General features: G+C 42.8%; 1 protein-coding gene across 39 annotated transcripts in view; it reads left to right on the top strand.

The window, feature by feature from the left end:
* The window catches only part of PTPRD (protein tyrosine phosphatase receptor type D), a 1,703,394-nt gene that overhangs the window by 1,292,747 nt on the left and 391,085 nt on the right, over window positions 1-19,562 (top strand). For all 39 annotated transcript variants that reach the window (XM_048850700.2, XM_048850704.2, XM_048850702.2 and 36 more), the window contains one exon: window positions 3,334-3,501. In XM_048850700.2, the coding sequence (XP_048706657.1) occupies window positions 3,417-3,501 (85 nt within the window). In that variant the 5' untranslated portion in view covers window positions 3,334-3,416. The remainder of the gene's footprint in view (window positions 1-3,333; window positions 3,502-19,562) is intronic.

Genomic DNA, 19,562 nt, shown 5'->3' with positions numbered 1-19,562 from the left:
TATTTGCTAAGGTTTTCTATACTTTATGGATGTGACATTTACTGAATACAGTAATTTCATTTTAACGTGGTCCCTGCTATGACACGGTACTTGGCATTTATCCCAAATCCTGTGTTCTAGCGAGGGTCTGGTGTACTTCTTGCCACCCTCTACTCTTCTCAGTTCATCTCACATACTAAGGAAAATTGACTGGAATAGTTATTGTGGAATAGCTTTCCATGTGGACACTCCATTCTGGAATACAAGTCACTTTAGTCTGGAATAATTAGTGCGCTTCCAAAGTGAAGTAATTATTCTGGCATAAAATTCCGTTTTTTATTCTGTAGTACAGTATCCACAGAGGGAGCTAGTCTAGAATAGCTATCGCAGAATAGCTTATCCTGGTCAATTTTCCTGTGTAGACAAGCCCCAAGACCCAACATAGAAGTTTGGGACAGGTTGAGAGGAGACGGTCACACAGTGAATCTAGTACCTTGCAGCTGGGAATTGTAATGAAATTGTTTTGCACGGGGCCAAAGGTTGGCTAGAACAAGACATACAACTTGGTTACAAATAAACCCTAAACCAGAGGAGGTGGGGGAGAAATATTGCTGTACCCTTTCTTCTCTCACCTCACAGCTGTTTCTGTATTTACTATCTATTATACCATGTTCCAAATGTTGCTTTCTCACAAAGCAAGTTGGCTCTTGCTTCAGTGTTCAGTTCCTAGGGAAACATGGTGGTGCTGGGAGAGTTATACATTTTTTGTTGTAAGAGTAATATCACATTGGCTTAGTCTTTTACTAGTGGATGCTTGGTGGTGGCCTGGTTCATAGCTGGCATGAGTTTTGTAATATTAGTTTAGTCCTTATAAAGCTTTTCCATATTAGTTTTCACAAACAAGCAAACAGAAACAACCATCAAAAAAAAAGGCCTTGCCACTTTATTCAGTACAGTTTGATATAATTGTTGATGAGGAGGTCCAGGGCTGAGGCTAAGCGTTGTTGTAGGTCAGAGCTTCGGCAGAGCTCTGTGGAGAAGCTTGACAGCACTTGACTGTCTCATGGCTTGTTTATCTCCAGTGTTAGCCCGTCATCCACATGACTTCACTAACAATATTTTTTAAAGAAACCACCGACAAAAACAAAACCACCACCACCACCACCAACAACAAAAAACACCACCACCAACAACCTCTGCCTGCCTTCTCCAAACGCTTGTATTTTCACAGCCTAAAATGCCAAAACCCTGCTGTAGAAGCATAAGCAACGTAAGAGAAGAAATAGAAGTTCAAGGTTCACCTGCAGAACATATTAGTATGTTTATCAGGTTAGTTAAGGCCGTGACACACTGAAGGTGCAGAGAGAAGGAGCAGCAAGGGTTTCAGATTGTGTGGTGGGAGCGATAATGAATGTCACCTGGAGCAGAGACAGAACGTTTGGCACCACTGGTATATGTGTTTAGAATGAATGGGATGGTGTGTCTTTAATAACTGCAAAACACCTTATCTTCTCTTCTGAGCCAGCTTGCTGCCATATTTTGTGTGTTTTCCTTTCTCTTACAGGCTTCCTGTAGATTCTGGGGAAAAAACGGCATTTAAAAGCCTTATTTCACTTTTCAACTGGGAGGTCGGGTAAAAAATACTTTTCAGTGTCACATTGGAAAACAGTTTAGCAAAATAGTCTTGTGCAGGTCATATTCTTTCTCTTTCCCTGAGCCCTCACCTTTTTTTTTTTTTTAAATTACTATCAAACCCCCACTCCCTCCCCCCTCCGCCCCCCCGGCATATTTTATGGCTCAGACATGAACCTTAGCAGCCATTATATTTCCACTGTGCTTGTTTGCAGATGTCAACTTAAAGATTTGCGTGGTACAAAGATTGCGTAACCCCTTCAGTCTAGTAAAAGCAAAAACAAAATCACCTCTTCTCTGAAAATGCATTTCATACATCTCCATCTTTGTGATAGCACTGACGACATTATGTAGCAGTTGGCCCTGATACGCTTGCACAGACACAAATTGAGTCCGACAGGACTGATGTCTCATGGACTTTGCTGTCATTTGAAATGCTGGCATGAAGATGGTAGCGATGAAAGCGGGGAGCTGGTGCCTTCAGCACTTTGCCTATGAAAATTTCTTAGATTCATAACTCTTGATAGTGGTAGCTGATTCAAGAGGTAGTTTTACAAAAGAGATTGATAACAGCAATAGATTCCTAACATCTGGTCATCTCTTTTTTTCTTCCTTGAATAGATTCTTTCAGCATTGCACTATAGTATAAAATAGGCTCTTCATGCTACCCACAAGTCTGTAAGATCCATCAAGTGGAATAATTAATATAATTCCCCCCCTTCCCTTTTGGTTTTTATCTTCACTGCATGGAAGCTACTCACGCAGGGTAATGAAAAAGATAGTATCTGGTTTTCTTATTGTGCTTGAGCTAAGTTTCAGACCTGCCAAAGTTATATCTTACAACTCTTTTGAAAAGTGCAATTAAATTGCAGTGTTATTTTAGTGACACAGTCATGCTATTTTGGGATATCTCTAATATTTCCTCTCAGAGGGAAGCATTTCTATGTTCTGCAATTTCTAATATTGCTTGGGTGGAGTGGATTTACCAAAGAATAAAATGCATTTCTTCTTAAAGGCCTGTATTGTTGATTAGTTCTTATATAACATGTTAAAGTACACTGACTGAACTGAATATGGGCTCTTTATTCATGATTTCTATATTGCATAATTTAAATATACAGGAAAATCAGAGAGGAAATGTAATCTTTTAGACATGTGGGACCAAAACTGAATATGAGTTTTGATGTGTTAATATGGGGGATCCAATAGGCTAGCATTGCAAAGCCAGCATTAGGAATAGTCTGAGAAGCAGATTTAGCCCTGTCATTCCTACCTGATGCCTGGAAAGCAGCTTCCAGTATGTCATTTGTTAGTGGACTCTTATCCTGGACGTTGAATCCATTCTTAAACCCTTCCTTACAGCATCAGTATGCCTCATTCTGGTGATGTATTAAACAAATAGTTCATTAGAAATGACAACTCATTCTCATGGTGTATTACTCAAAATGCAGTGCTGAGCCGGCAAAACAAGATCCAACACATGGGATCGGTTGATCTGAACATGGGAGAAGAAAAAATGTACTGGGGACAGGATGCTCTGTGGCTGCAGCATTCTGGGTTCAGTACTAGAAACATCTGCAGCATCTCGCTACCTTCCATGTACTACAGTCTCCTGAAGATTCTTTTAAACTGTTTTGCCTCCAACAGTAAATATTGGGAAAAACAAAAACAACCCCCTAACCATATTTTGCTCTCTCTCTTTTTCTCTCCACCACTCCACAGGCTCTGAAAATACTTCATCAGAAATTTCAGACCGGACAGACTCATAGTGACTTCTGAGCCAGTGAGACTGAGGCTGCCAAAGCATGCTGGTGCCAAGCTGTCGGATGATGCACGTAGCCAGGCCAGTGGTGGTGCTCCTGTGCTTTCTGCTTTCTGCTGATGCTGAAAGTAAGCTTTACTTTTCAATGGTCTTGAGGTTTTAGCCATAATGAACAGTTTTGTTTTCAGCTAATAGTTGCTGAGGGCCTCTGAATAAGTCTCCTTTTCAATAAATCTTAAAACTCTGTGAGATTCTCTGGCTCACAGCCAGTATTTGAACAGGTTTGTTTTTGTGACTCCCTTACCATTTTTCCTCTTAATGCCTCTTTTCTTAGTCATCTAACAGTTTCTACTGTTCTCTTTTTCTTTTCCTTTCTTTTTGCCTGTTAATTGGTAGAGATAATATTAGTGAAATTATATAGGCAAAATGAAGCCTAACCTTGTTTACCAAATGGCAAAGATCAGTTAGTTCCATTATGAACTTGTTTACTTCCTTGGATATTTCTTTTTAAGTTTAGTAAAATAAACAATAGACTGTTGAGTCCAATTAAAATTCCAGGCGCTTTGTAGCTGTCACAGCAGCTGTTCTAATGTATTATTTCCGACAGCTGTCGTGGAGTACAGTATTCGAACAAATCAAGCAGAACTGACAACTTTGGTCTGAGTGGGTAGTATAGGTACCTAGGTTCTGTGTATTGGGCTCATTTTATGATACTGCAAGGTTTTGGTCAATTAGCTTACCAATTAATGAGAAGATAATATCTTCTTTTTAATTGGAAAATAATTAGGCCTACCTTGTTTACATGTGTTGTTTTTCCCAGCTGTCCTGTGGCTTTTTGCAGAAATGTTATACCAACAAGAAAAGCCACTTGCCTGGACCTGTTGACAGGCTGGTTTACTACAAGCTGTTCAGTTCACTTGGTACAGCAGCCCTTTTCTCTTGGATTTTCTTAGGACTATTAAAACATCAGCATTCATGAACTCCCCTCTCCCCCCACCCCCAATTTTAAAGTGGATTCTGATCTCCCTTACAACTATGAAAACACAAAGGGGCAACTCTGTTGAGATAGACAGAGTTACAAGAGAGTAAAAGTGGTGTGAGATCAGAATCGGACACTATTTTAGTGAGAATACATTCAGTTCTTGTTAAGGCTGTTACTAAACTCATTGTGGACTCCAAGTGCACTGAATTACATTGAGACAGCAGCTCTTAAAACATGGAAATGGAAAAAAATTATTAAGGCTCTGTTTTCTAAATATAGCCCCATGAAATTGAAATACATGAAAAAACAAGCATGCACAAAACATACATGTTTGTAGGGTACTGACCGTTGAGATTACAGTATTTGGGTTGTTTCCAGACTGTTAATGACCAGCTGGGATAGTTCTGTCTAAGGTGAAGCCAAGGACATTTTAAGACTTTAGCCAGCAAATAATTAACTGGGAAGTAGCTCAAGCACTAGACATTTCTGCTGTTTTAAAGCACCACCTATTTTAAAAGACAAAATCTATGCTTAGTGAACAACAGATTTTGGAATATGGTATTGCTTTTCTGTGTAAAATGCCAGAGTACTGTACTTCTGGTGGAGCCGAAGTGAATTTTTGTGTGTGTTTATATTGCTTGTTCTTTACCAATCAGATAACAACAATTGGCAAAAGGACTGCTGCACTGTTCTTCTCTTTTATAAAGCTTATGACAGAAGGGAATATACTCCGTTGAGGACTAATGTAGGATTTACTTTCAGACAGGCTGTACTATAAAAGCACTTTAATAAGGATCTTAATAGTGCTTTGAGATTAGTTTTTCAAAATTATTGTGTTCCTCTCATAGTTCTTTAATACTTAAAACAAAATGTGGCAGCAGGCTCTTAGGCATTGTTGTGGGAGGAGGTTGCTTTGTTAATAAGTATCTGTTATTAGCATGCTGCATCAGCATGCAGATTAAGGGTTGTAAAGTTGTGCTTTAGGATTAGGATGAACTTTTGTAGCAGTTATTGTTGATTAATCTAGGCTAGACACTAAGGAATGGTCATGATGGGTAGAAAAGTGATGCAAAAATAAAGATTATTCACCTGTAACCAGAATTATTGCAGATGGTTTCTGCAGAGGTCAGGCACATCCCAAGAGTGGAAATCTGCAGAGGCCCTTTAAAGAAGATGCTTATCACGTGTTTAGTTTCTTTGATTTTTGCACACTGACTTATACCATATTGTTGTGTCGTTGCTCATTAATATTTTACTGTGATGGTATTGGATAGCAAATGTGTCCTGATTGCTTTCAACGTAAAAAAAAATTCCATCATGTTTCCACAATTCCTTAAAAAATAATCCACAGATCAGCCATAGGCCAGCTGAGTTCTATGACAGAGAAACTGACAGTTGATCCGCTACCCTTTCTGGAAGGTGTCCCTGTAGTTAACGGGCATTACCAGACAGAATTTCAGGGAACCAGGGCAGCCAGCCAAAGAGGGATAAATTAAGTTAACCACATCTTGGAGGGGTCGATAGCCTTAACATATCATCTACTATTATTATGCACTAAACTACTTATTGCTCATTATTGTTGTTTGCCACTAGAAGAAAGAGAAAAAATTTGTATGTTTAGATCTATATTTAAAAGATTTAAAAACAGGAAAAATATATTTTTAATATCAGAAGGCTATCGGACATGTAGCTAAAATATCAGTATCAAACTAGAAATGGAATCATTACATCATTGAGAATTTGCTTCTCTAAGGGAAACTGAAATTCCTGAAACTAAACCCAACCATATGTATGCTAGCCATGATTGTATCTTGGAGGGTCTGAGATGACATTCAAGAGTAATGAGTGGTTGGATAATTGTATTAAACAAAATAATATTTTTGGTACATGTGTTTTAAACATTTCCCTTTATGATCAATAGGGGTAAAACTGAATTGGGCAGTATAGCTTATGTTTTTTTATGGGGGAAATGCAGTTTCTAACCTGACCAATTTAAAATATTTAGTTTAGTTAACTAACAACATTCTAAAACCTTGCATGTTTCTTTAGCTTAATTTTCTTTTACTACTTTTGCTTTTAAATAAAATATTTACTTTTACTCCAAAGTGGAGTTGTGATACACTGAAAGGGAAATATGCTATGACTAATGAATGTAGAAAGTGGATAGATTTTTAGCAGTAGTGGGTGATCCTAAAAATGATCAGTTCATATATTCAAGCTTTTATGAGAAGAGACTTTGATCTGAGGTTACCCTCTGCTGCCTGATTTCATTCTGGCTATAGGTATAAGGTCTGATCCTGCCAAGTGGTGAGTGCCCACATTTCCCAGTGACTTCAATGAAAACTGAGCGTGCTTGGTACTTCATGGGATTGTCCCCACAGTGAGACCAACTCTTTGCTACTTAATTGCTTCCTCTTCTCAGGTCTGCTGGAGCAAGACCATGCAGACACAAGGGGGATAAAGGAGGGGAATTCAAAAAGTTAATGTAACATTTTGGTCATCTGAGTATGTGGGTTCAAGTTTTGGCTGAAGGTTTAATTCAGTTTTAATTTGATCTGAATGGCCCCTTGGTAAATGTTACTGAATTAATGAATGTTAGCTAGATGCTCTTAGAGGTGTGTGTCTTGTTTTTAGTGAGCTTTGACTGTCTAATCTGAAGAAAAAATCCCTGTATATGTGACTCTATAAATGTTGTTCCCCTTCCACTTAGTCCCTCTCCCTATACAGTTAAGACTGAGATTTTTGAGTTTCAAGCAGTTAATGTGCACAGACTTTAAAAGTGTGTGTGTGATTATATACATACAAACCAATGCAAGTACTATTCACGCACATTTTATTTAAATTCTTTCTAAATTACGAACAATAAAATATACATTCTTATTCTGAATGAAGGAATTTGGCTCCACTTAGTCCTGTAGTTAACATTACTAAATACACTGTCAGTTTAGGTGGGTGAGGTAATATCTTTCATTGGACTAACTTCTGTTGGTGAGAGAGACAAGATTTCGAGCTCTACAGAGCTCTTCTTCAGGTCTGGGAAAGGTACTCTGAGCATCACATCTAAATTCAAGGTGAAACAGATTGTTTATCATAAGTAGTTAGCGCATATTCTAATAAACCATTCAAGTTAGAAACAACGAGGAGTCTTTGTGGCACCTTAGACTAACAAATTTATTGGGCATAAGCTTTCATGGGATATAACCCACTTCATCAGATGCATGGAGTGGAAAATACAGTAAGCAGTATAAATATCGCAACACATGAAAAGATGGGAGTTGCCTTACCAAGCGGGGAAGAAGGGGGTCAGGGGGGTCAGTGCTAACGAGGCCAATTCAGTTAGGGTGGATGTGGCCCATTCCCAACAGTTGACAAGAAGGGGTGATATCAACAGAGGGAAAATTCCTTTTTGTAGTGCTAACGAGGCCAATTCAATCAAAGTGGATGTGGCCCATTCCCAACAGTTGACAAGAAGGTGTGAGTATCAACAGAATTATCATACAAAATTATTTTTTGTAGTGACCCAGCCACTCTGTCTTTATTCAAGTCTAATTTGATGGTGTCAAGTTTGCAAATTAATTCCAGTTCTGCAGTTTTTTGCTAAAGTCTTTTTCTGAATTTTTTTTTGTGAAGAATTGCGACTTTTAAGTCTGTTATTGAGCGTCCAGGGAGATTGACGTGCTCTCCTACTGGTATTTAAATGTTACAATTCTTGATGTCTGATTTGTGTCCATTTATTTTTTTGTGTAGAGACTGTCTGGGTTGGCTAGTGTACATGGCAGAGGGGCATTGTGGCACATGATGGCATATATCACATTGGTAGATGTGCAGGTGAACGAGCCCTTGATGGTGTGGCTGATGTGGTTGGGTCCTATGAAGGTGTTCCTTGAATAGATATGAGGACAAAGTTGACAACAGGGTTTGTTGCAGGGATTGGTTCCTGGGTTAGTGTTTCTGTTGTGTAGTTGATGGTGAGTATTTGCTTCAGGTTGGGGGGCTGTCTGTAAGCAAGGACTGGCCTGTCTCCCAAGGTCTGTGAGAGTGAGGGATCATCCTTCCGGATAGGTTGTAGATCCTGGATGATGCGCTGGAGAGGTTTTAGTTGGGGGCTGAAGGTGATGGCTAGTGGCTTTCTGTTACTTTCTTTGTTGGGCCTGTCCTGTAGTAGGTGACTTCTGGGTACCCTTCTGGCTCTGTCAATCTGTTTCCTCACTTCCCCAGGTGGGTATTGTAGTTGTAAGAACGCCTGATAGAGAGCCTGTAGGTGTTTGTCTGTGTCTGAGGGATTGGAGCAAATGTGGTTGTATCAGAGGGCTTAGTTGTAGACAATGGATCATGTGATGTGGTCTGGATAAAAGCTGGAGGAATGTAGGTATAGCAGTCAGTAGGTTTCTGGTATAGGGTGGTGTTTATGTGACCATCGTTTATTTGTACTGTAATGTCCAGGAAGTGAATCTCTTGTGTGGACTGGTCCAAGCTGAGGTTGATGGTGGGGTGGAAATTGTTGAAATCCAGGTGGAATTCCTCAAGGAATTCTTTTCCATGGGTCCAGATGATGTTGTCACCAGTGTAGCACAAGTAGAGTAGGGGCGCTAGGGGCTGAGAGCTGAGGAAGCGTCGTTCTAAGTCAGCCATAAAAATGTTGGCATACTGTGTGGCCATGTGGGTACCCATAGCAGTGCCGCTGACTTGAAGGTATAAATCGTTCCCAAATCTGAAATGGTGGGTGAGGACAAAGTCACAAAGCTCAGCCACCAGGTTTGCCATGACATTATCGGGGATATTGTTCCTGATGGCTTGTAGTCCATCTTTGTGTGGAATGTTGGTGTAGAGGGCTTCTACATCCATAGTGGCCATAACCTGATGGTGTTATCAGGAAGATCACCGATGGAGTGTAGTTTCCTCAGGAAGTCAGTGGTGTCTCAAAGATAGCAGGGAGTGCTGGTAGCGTAGGGCTTGAGGAGAGAGTCTACATAGCCAGACAAACCTGCTGTCAGGGTGCCAATGCCTGAGAAGATGGGGTGTCCAGGATTTCCAGGTTTATGGATCTTGGGTAGCAGATAGAATACCCCTGGTCAGGGCTCTAGGAGTGTGTCTGTGTAGATTTGTTCCAGTGCTTCTTCAGGGAGTTTCTTGAGCAGATGGTGCAGTTTCTTTTGGTACTTCTCAGTGGGATAAGAGGGTAATGGCCTGTAGACTATGGTGTCAGAGAGTTGCCTAGCAGCCTCTGGTTCATACTCCAACCTATTCATGATGACTACAGCACCTCGTTTGTCAGCCTTTTTTATTATAAAGTCAGAGTTGTTTCTGAGGCTGTGGATGGCTTTGGGTTCTGCATGGCTGAGGTTATGGGGCAAGTGATGCTGCTTTTCCACAATTTCAGCTCGTGCACATGGGCAGAAGCATGATTATGTAGAAGTCCAGTCTGTTGTTTCGACCATCCGGAGGAGTCCATGCAGAATTCTTCATCTTGAAGTGTTGGTAGGAAGGTTTCTGTGGGTTAGTGTGCTGTTCAGTGGTGTGGTGGAAATATTCCTTGAGTCGGAGACGACAAAAGTAGGATTCCAGTTCACCGCAGAACTGTATCATGTTCATGGGGGGTGGTGGGGCAGAAGGAGAGACTCTTCTGCTGGGCTAAAAGGAGAGTGATATAGTGGCCTGTTAACACCTCTGCAGTCATAGGACAAAAAGAGGTTTGTTTCAGAGGGGTAGCCATGTTAATCTGTATCCACAAAGACAACGAGGAGTCCGGTGGCACCTTAAAGAGTAACAGATTTATTTGGGCATAAGCTTTCATGGGTAAAAACCCACGGGTTTTTTACCCACAAAAGCTTATGTCCAAATTTTTTACCCACGAAAGCTTACGCTCAAATAAATCTGTTAGTCTTTAAGGTGCCACCGGACTCCTCGTTGTTTTTGAGCTTTGTTTGTTTGTTTGTTACAGATTGTTGTAATATGCCACATATTGAATGTGTCTGTTCAGTCCATGATTTTTAGCATCTAGCAGAGTTATGAATTTAAGCTCCCTGGCTCATCTTTTGAAAGTGTTGAGCAGGTTTCCTTTGTGGATGAGGACTGGTAGATGAGATAGAGAGTGGTCACTTTGTGAAAAGTCCTTATCCACAGGTGATGGAGTTTTTGTCTTTTATCACTTTGCTGTGTGAATTCATTCGAAAGCTTAGTGATTGTCTTGTTTCACCCACATAGTTGTTATTGGGGCATTTAGTGCCCTGGATGGGGTACGTCACATGTCATGATAGGTATGTGTAGGACCCCTGGGTCTTGAAAGGTGTGTTGTCGGGAGGTATTGATCATTGTAGGAGTGGGGGTACCTCTGCTGGTTTTGCAGCTGTGGTTCTGGCAGGGTCTGGTGCCGCTTTGAGTTGGTGTATCCTGGTCTGTGGGGAGGTTGGAGTGTTGTTTGAAGGCCAGAAGTGGGGATTCAAGAAAGATTTCTTTCATGATGGTGTCCTCATCGAGTATGGATTGTAGTTGTTTGAAGATATCCCGTATGGGTTCCAGCATGGGGCGGCAGGTGACAACTAGGGGGGTGCAGTTAGAAAGGGTTTTATTTCTGTGGAAGCAGGTTCTCATGGAGTATTTGGGTGCCCCATACCATGATACAATCTACTTCTTTCATGGAGTGTTTTTGTTTGATAAAAGTAGTTTTAAGTTTGGTAAGGTGTCTATTCCAGACTTTCTCCATGGAGCATATTCTGTGGTATCTGAGTTCCTAGCTGTAGATAACAGATTTTTTGGAGTCTTTTAGGTGGTTATTGTATCTATCAAGGAAGGTGTGGTGATCTGTGGATTTCTTGTATATGGTTGTCTGTAGGGTTCCGTTGCTGAATCTGATTGTGGTGTCTAGGAAGTTAATGCTAGTGTGGAAGTGTTCTAGAGAGAGTTTAACAGATGGGTGGTGGTTGTTAAGTTGTAGCAGAAATCTCTGAGGCAGCTTAAGTCCAGAAGATGAAAACATCATCTATGTATCTGAGGTTTATCATTGGTTTTGTGGTGAATTTGTCCAGAATTTATTCTTCAAGGTGCCCCACGAAGAGGTTGGCATATTGGGGAGCCATCCTAGTACCGATGGCTGTTCTCATGGTTTAGACAAAGTGTTTGTTGTTGAATGTAAAATTGTCATGGCTGAGGATGAAATGGATGAGTTTGGCGATGTGTTTGGGGTAGATATCTGCGTGTTGTCCATTGTCTTGTAAATATTTGAGGCAAGCAGCTATGCTGTCATGGTGAGGTATGTTGGTGTATGGGGAAGTGACATCCCTTGTGTTCTGAGGGAGGTTGTTAATGCTGTGGAGTTTGTGGAGGAAGTCAGTTGTGTCCTGGAGTAAGCTGGCCCTTTGGGTGGCAAGTGGTTTGAGGATGGTTTCTATGAGTCCTGATATTACTTCAGTAAGAGTGCTGTGGCCAAATATGATGGGTTTGTGTATCTTGGGAAGCATGTAGAAGATCCCTGAGGTGGGTTCATGGGGGATGAGTTTACAGAGCTTGTCTTGGAGTTGTTTGGGGAAGGATTTGCTGATATCTTTAAGTTCCTACACTGCATATAGTTTACATTTGTGCAGTTCCATCAAAATGAAATAAAAGCATTTTATGGGAACTGTTCTACCCTATCAGTTCACCTTCAGGTCTTTTTTGGGGGGAGGGGCATTTCTCCTCCTTGTTTAGTTGGGTTTATTTCTCTTCTGATCCTGTGTGCAACTAACAAGAAGTCCCAGGGGCATTTGTGGACCAGGTCGGGAGCAACACTGAACAGAGTCAGAATCACTGAGCCCTGTTCTATGCCCACATGTCTCTAGGAAGCAGTGTCTGACCGTTCTGCCTTTAGCCCCAGTGCTCCTCCTCCTGGCTTAGTGGAGGAGTTGGAGAGATTACTACCTGATGTGCGCTAATCCTCTTCTTTGGGCTAAGGTAATGGGGGTGAGACTGCCTGCATTGCTGCCTGCAGCTGCAATTACTCTTCTTTCCCTAGCCTTTGGAAGGGCCTACCTCTGTTGCTGCCCCATGTGAGGGTTTCTCAGAATCACAGACAATTGGGGAAGGACCCACACTACAGCTGGTCACTCACTTGTCCTATGAAGGAGTCCTGTGTGGGGGTAGGTGGGTGCACTTGCCCTCTTTGCTCTTCTTTACCATTATCCAACACGGGGGCCTGAAGAGTGCAAAGAGAGTCCCATAATTCCTTCTCCTATTGGTTTCAGTGTTGCAAGGCCTTGTGGAGAAATCAATGGAGTGGACAGGAATGGGGATCCCTCTTCTTTCCCTCCTGCTAGCTCTGGTGTTCTCCCTATTCCCAATGAGGGTTCTAAGAGTGAAAGAGGCTTCTGCCCTGGTCTGGCAAGGGGGTGTTGGAGGGTCTCCAGCCCTGTTCCTTCCCCTTAGTCCTTTGAAGGTGTTTAAGGGGGAAGAACTTTCAGTTTTATTTGTCCCCTGCCCCAGGGAAGGGTCCAGTGGGCAATTCTACTTTGGCTTTGTTGCACCCCACCTCTTTCCTATTCATCTTTCACTAGGTTCTGTTGCAAGGCCAAGGGGGTGAGAAGGGGAGAAAACTGGACTGATCTTGCTACTCCCTATGTCTCTCTTCCAGCACTGTGCATGATACAATGGGGTGAGGGAAAGGTACCCTTCCCAGCTTTGTATGGCGGTTCAGCGTGTGGGGCCTGGTCTATGCTACAGAATTAAGTCGAAGGAAGCTGCTTTAAGTCGACCTGTTAATGTATGTGTCTACACTACTGGGTCCTTTACGTCGACCTAAGTCACCTCTGATGTCGACTTCCGTAATTCCCCTCTGCAAGAGGCATAGCACTTAGTTCGATTTTCATAGCCCCCCGGCGAGGTAGTGCAGATGCAGCATTGTGTATTTCGACTTAATGGCCTCCAGGTGGCGTCCCACAATGCTTATCTGCGACCGCTCGGGAGATCATTCTCAACTCTGCTGCACTGCAGCCAGGTACACAGGAAACATGCCCTCCCCTGCTAAAACCCTGGGAACTTTTGAATTCCCATTTCCTGTTTGATCAGCATTGGGAGCCTGCCAGTTTGAGCACAGCTGATCATGGAGACTACATGTCCCAAATGTACTCCAGCCTGGTCTGCACAGGAGATGGGGGATCTCATCGCTGTGTGGGGAGAAGAGTCTGTGCAGGCATAGCTCCGATCCGGCAGAAGAAGTGCTGACATCTATGCAAAAATCACTCGTGGACTGCAGGAGAAGGGCTACATGAGGGACACACAGCAGTGCTGTGTGAAAATAAAAGAACTTCGCCAAGTGTACCAGAAGGCAAGGGAAGCGAACAGTTGTTCTGGTGCTGAACCCCACACATGTCAGTTCGACAACAAGCTGCGTGCTATTCTTGGGGGTGAACCTACTGGCACCCCCACAAGGAACATGGACACCTCACAGGTGTGTGAGTCTAGGGACAACAAGGAGGATTATATGTTGGATGAGAAAGAGGAGGAGGAGGATAATGGGAGACAGGCGAGTGGTGGATCCATTCTCCCCAAGAGCCAGGAAGTATTTTTAACTCTGGAGCCCTGTGAGTCACAGGACAACACGGTGGCCGACTGTGATGCCAGGGAAGGCACCTCTGGTGAGTATACAGTGAAAATGAAAGTCCAGTTAAACTTCAGCGGGCCCACACATTCAGTGGTATTGCATGTTTACTGTGAAGAAAAAGTGAGCTGCTGTAGTTCTCTGCTTACAATAGGCCGCTCCAGCCATGCAGAGAGTGGCCCCCGGAAGAGACTGTTTATGTGGACTGGGATAGCCCAAGAATCCTCCATGGATATTTCTAGGAAACTTTCATGGAGGTACTGTGCAAACCTTTGCAGAAGGTTTCTGGGCAGGGTAGTCTATTTCTTCCACCATGGTAGGACACTTTCCCACGCAACTCCTGAATTAATTCTGCTGGCATCATTGCAGTACACAGCATAGCAGCATAAAGACCAGGTCTATACCTAGACGCTTGAAGCATCTCCTTCCTTTCCGCCTCTGTTAACCTCAGGAGACTGGTATCACACAGGGTCAGCTAGGGGAAACAGATGAAGTTCTCATTAAAAGTGCTCTTACATAGAAAAAAAGGGCATGTAGACCCACCACACCCAGCCACGTTCTGGAATGCCGAACCATGTGGCTACTAATGTGCCTTTATTGTGCTCGGCATGGGTCAGCAAGTAGTTTAAATGGCTGATAAGGGACTGGGGCCCCACATGAGAGATTCTGCAATTTGGGAGTGAAAACGTTCCCCTTCACCCCGTTCGTAAATAGCTTCCCCTGGTGCTATGGGGAAGGGCCATTGTTCGACTAGCTACCTGTGCTCCTGACATGAGCCTGCCATAAACTTCATTGAAAGTGCGGTCTACTCACCATAGAGGTCTACTCACCATGGCTGGAGCACCAAGGAGGCACAGTGAACAGTTATGGATTCTGATTGTTATGGCTTGCACCTAGTGTAATAAGGTTTTTTTTTAAAATGAAAATGGCCTTGCTATGGAAACATTTTATTCATATACAATGGCTCCTTTATTTTTTCCCCTGACTGACAGCTGGATGCGTGTCCTTCGGCAGGTCATCAAAAGCTGAAAGCAGACTTTCGGTGATTAGAAGGAGGAGAAATAGAACATGGGAGGACATGTTCACTGAGGTAATGAATGCCTTCGGGACAACTGACACAGAGCTGAGAGCGTGGAGGATTTCACAGTCTGAGGAGTTAGACGTGGACGTGGAGAGCAGGAAAGCTTCCAGTGAATGAGAGTGTGCGGCACAGGATGAGATGCTTCCGATTATGAGGGAACAAGCAGATATGTTGAGGCATCTGGTTGAACTGTAGCAACAGAAGCAGGAGGGTAGAGTCCCTCAGCATACCCTGGTGGACAGCCAGCCAGCATCGCCTGGTGCAGAATCACCCTCCCCCAAGCGTTCCATGTGGTGTGGGCGAAAAGTCCATTATCCCTTTTGCTTAACTCGGGGGAGGGGGCGGGTACAAGGAACAGAAGGCGTCCATTCACAGACCTTTGATGGTCTGGAACGTGGTGTTACGTTACACAGCTGAAAATGTTTCTCCCATTCCAACTTTATAACCCCTTTCCCCCAAGATTACATTTTCTTTCTGTTCTCCCTCTGTCCTTACGTTTGTCAAATAAAGTAAATGGAATTGAGAAATAAATGTTCTTTATTGAGTAGAAGCAGTGGGCTTGGGTCGGGGGTTGGCTTTACAGTGACAGTGATACAAGCCAGGTGAATGTTTGGGAAAGCATAATGCAGACAAGCAGCTCACTTTACTGTGACTCATTATTGAAATGGCTTTTCAAAGCCTCGCGGATACACAGGCCCCTTGCTGTGCTTTTCTTATTGCCCTGGTGTCTGGCTGCTCAAAAATGGGTGCCATGCGATCTGCCTCAACTGCCCACCCATGTGGAAAATTTCCCCCCTTTTTCCACAGATATTATGGAGCACACAACAGGCAGCTATAAACATGGAGCTGTTCTCCTCACTGAGGTCCACCCTTGTTAGTAGACTTCTCCAGGGCCCTTTCAAATGACCGAAGGCACATTCAACCACTATTCTGCACTTGCTGAGCCTATAGTGGAACCATTCCTTACTGCTGTCCAGACAGCCAATGTATAGTTTCATGAGCCATGGGAGCAAGAGGTAGGCTGGGTCCCCCAGGATAACTATAGGCATCTCAACATCATCAATGTTCATTTTGTGGTCTGGAAAGAAAGTTCCGGATTGCAGATTTTTGAACAGACCCAAGTTCCTAAAGATGTGCGTGTTATGAACCATTCCCAACCATCCTACACTGATGTCTGTGAAATGCCACTTGTGATCCACCAGCACTTACAACACCATTGGAAAGTATCCCTTTCAGTTTATGTACTCTTTGGCAAGGTAGTCTGGTGCCAAGATGGGGATATGCCATCTATCGCCCCACCACATATCCCATCCCATATCCTATCGCCCCATGGGAATCCCATCACAGAAAAACTGTCCTGTACATTTCCTGGACTCATAACCCTTGGTAGCAGAAATCGATTAATGGCCCTGCACACTTGGAGCACAGCAGCTCCCATGGTTGATTTACCTGCTCCAAATTGGTTCCCCATTGACCGGTAACTGTCTGGCGTTACAAGCTTCCAAATGGCGATCACCACTTGCTTCTCCACTGTCAGAGCAGCTCTCATTTTTGTGTTGCTGAACTGAAGACCAGGGGAAAGCTCTGTACAAAGTTACTGGAAGGTGGTCTTCCACATTCGAAAGTTCTGCAGCCACTGCTCATCATCCCATACCTGCAAAATGATGCAGTCCCACCAGACAGTGTTTGTTTCATGGGACCAGAAATGGTGCTCAACAGAGTGCAGCTGCTTTGTGAGTGCCATCAGCAACTGTGAATTGTTTTTTTCAATGGCTTGCAGCAGGGCTGTTTGCAGGACATAGCTATGTTCTGTGTGGCGGATCCTACTTAGGCTCTGGAAATATTGCAGGAGAAGGCGTGAGGTGTTTGAGATGCTCACAGCAAGAGTGCACAGCTGAGCAGGCTCCATGCTTCTAGGGTTATGGCGTACGCGCAGTAGTTTTAAGGCGTGAAAACCACTGGGTTGTTTGCTGTTGATGTGAGGGAGGAAGCACAGTGCATCATGGGATGCTGACACAATGTTCCCATTCTCTCCGTGACAATGTTTTAGTCCCATGAGGCATTGCACAAACTTCCCAAAACACGCTGGGGCAATTTGCACTTTGGGATAGCTACCCATTGTGCACTGATTTGTGCATCAGTGCAGGCACTGCAGGTGAGGACGCACTCCATCGAGATAATGAGCATGGTGTGGCCATGCACAATCGACTTCATTAATTCAGGGACTCAAGGTTAAATTATATAAAGGTGACTTAATTTTGTAGTGTAGACAAGCCCTGGGAGAACAATGTCTTCCTTCCCTTCTCTGGCTCTATGAAGGGGTTCCGAGCTGCTCCTATTCCCCTCCCACAGCAATTCAGATGAGGGAGAGAACACCACTAGGCACGTCTCTGCCCTTCTCCAAGGCTGCTGCAAACCCCTAGCAGTAGCAACTCACTTTTTCAATGTGACAATCAAACACACTGTTGGAAAGTCTGGGGAAGAAAATGCACAAGAATACCCCCAGAGACATGCACAATACCAAATGTGCTATTGTATGAGATTATGGTATGACACTGGCCATCAACTCAGAAGTGAAACTGGCTGCCCCGTATGAATAAAGTAAATAAACTGGGTGGAAAAAGAAAGCTATGTTTTCCTCTAATCTCTTTCATTTATAGTAATCTCAGGTGTTACTTATAACAACGATAGCTAAGAAAAAACTCAGACAAGTGTGATTTTTGAGTTGACAGTGTCCCTTTAGGTTTAGAGTTTGACAATTCTCTCCCTAGGAAAAGATGTATTGTAGCAGTTTGTTCAATTGCTAGGAAAACAAAATAGTAAATCTAGCTCTCCTCGTTCAGAAAGGGGACTGTGCAGGTTCATCATGTTTCTCAATGGCCACTTTGTTCTAGTTTTCATTGTGCAGGTGGAGGTTAGATTAAAAGAGAACCTTGTATTTTTCCACTAAGACATTAGTAACATCAAATTATTTGTAAGGAGAAAAAAATTTCAGCTATTTCTATGACCGTATAGTACTGCTGTTGCTTTTCTGTCACTTTCTGAATTAATTGAGCCCCCAGCAGAGCAGTAACTACCAAAAACACATGTGTTTCAAAAACACTGTATGTTTTTTTTAAACAATGGAATATATTTCAAATACTCCTTTTTAAACAAAGGAATATGGTATTCTATTATCTCTTTCCGACATCTGTAATGATGAGGTGTCAGGGTAAGCACTGAGCTAGAGGAAAGGAGGTACATATAAAATATCTGTAACTGGTCTCTCGGAAGTCTAGTTTTAAAAATTTAAGGGGGCTGTCAGTGTTGTACTGTACTGTACTTGTATGGTAGCATTAAATATCCTCTACAAATGTTGTCCCCACATTATTTCCTAGTGATTTTTATCAAATTACTACAAATTCCTTCCCCTTCCCCACCACGCCCACCCAGAAGAAGATGAAGAAAAAAAACCTGGCAGCTCTCCTGCTGAATTAGTCAGTTTTGTGTTAGATATGGCAATTTCCTGCATATTACCGGGAGACTTTACATAATTAATTTTAGTATCTTTGGGATCAGTTGTATTGAATGCAGTTTATATATGATTGTGGGCCAGGAATTGAGTGTAATTACATGGGGGAGAGTAAGCACAGCTCCTCCAGGAACTAGGAACAGTGGGAGTTGATTATGCAAATTCATTCAGGTTGTAACACCTCCAGAGAAGTACCAGCACATGGAGTGGCTTATATATACTATTTCAAATTGGATCCTTTGGAGACTAACAAAGAAAGGACTTTTGAGTAAATAGCCTGAGTTTAAATTGATTCAGGGCCCTCTTTTGGATCCAACAAATACACAGGACCTTCTGTCCGGTGGGGGGAAGGAAGGAGCAATCCTTGTGAAAAGGTTAGAAGGACTTGACCTACTATGGTCCCATAAGACTGATGGATATAGAAACAATTATTGTTTTTAATATCTTTCCTCTGTAATGCTTTCACCTTAAGAAGAAATGTGCTTGCTTATAAAGAGCTGTGTGATAACTTGTAACTGCTAGCAGTTACACTGTTCCTAGCCTTCAAAGAGAAAGCAAAGTGCAGACACTGGCCTTGGTTAGGCAGACTGGCTTGCTGGAATATCACAGTATAGGCAGAGAATTGTGCAACCTGGAAAAATCCCTGTCAGGATTGAGTGAGGTCTCTGCCCAAAAAGAGGCGAGGGCTGGGAGCCAAAAACCTTTAAGGGGGTGCCCTTGGTGGACCATGTAGGGGGAATACAGGTGCAGTTACTTTGAACTGTGACAAGTTTGTCTTAATTCCTTTCATTCATCCTTGGCAACCTGAGTTTTGTTCTCTCTTCTGAGACAACCAAGGGGGGATATGATTGAGGTCTATGAAGTCATAACTGGTGTGGAGAAAGTAAATAAGGAAGTGTTAGTTACTCCTTTTCATAACACAAGAAGTAGGGATCACCAAATGAAATTACTAGGCAGCAGGTTTAAAACAAACAAAAGAAAGTATTTTTTCACACAACATACAGTCAACCTGTGGAACTCTTTGCCGGAGGATGCTGTGAAGGCGAA

This window comes from Caretta caretta, chromosome 5 (assembly GCF_965140235.1).
Source record: "Caretta caretta isolate rCarCar2 chromosome 5, rCarCar1.hap1, whole genome shotgun sequence".
Classification (NCBI taxonomy): domain Eukaryota; kingdom Metazoa; phylum Chordata; order Testudines; family Cheloniidae; genus Caretta; species Caretta caretta.
This window is presented reverse-complemented; position numbering and strand designations above follow the sequence as displayed.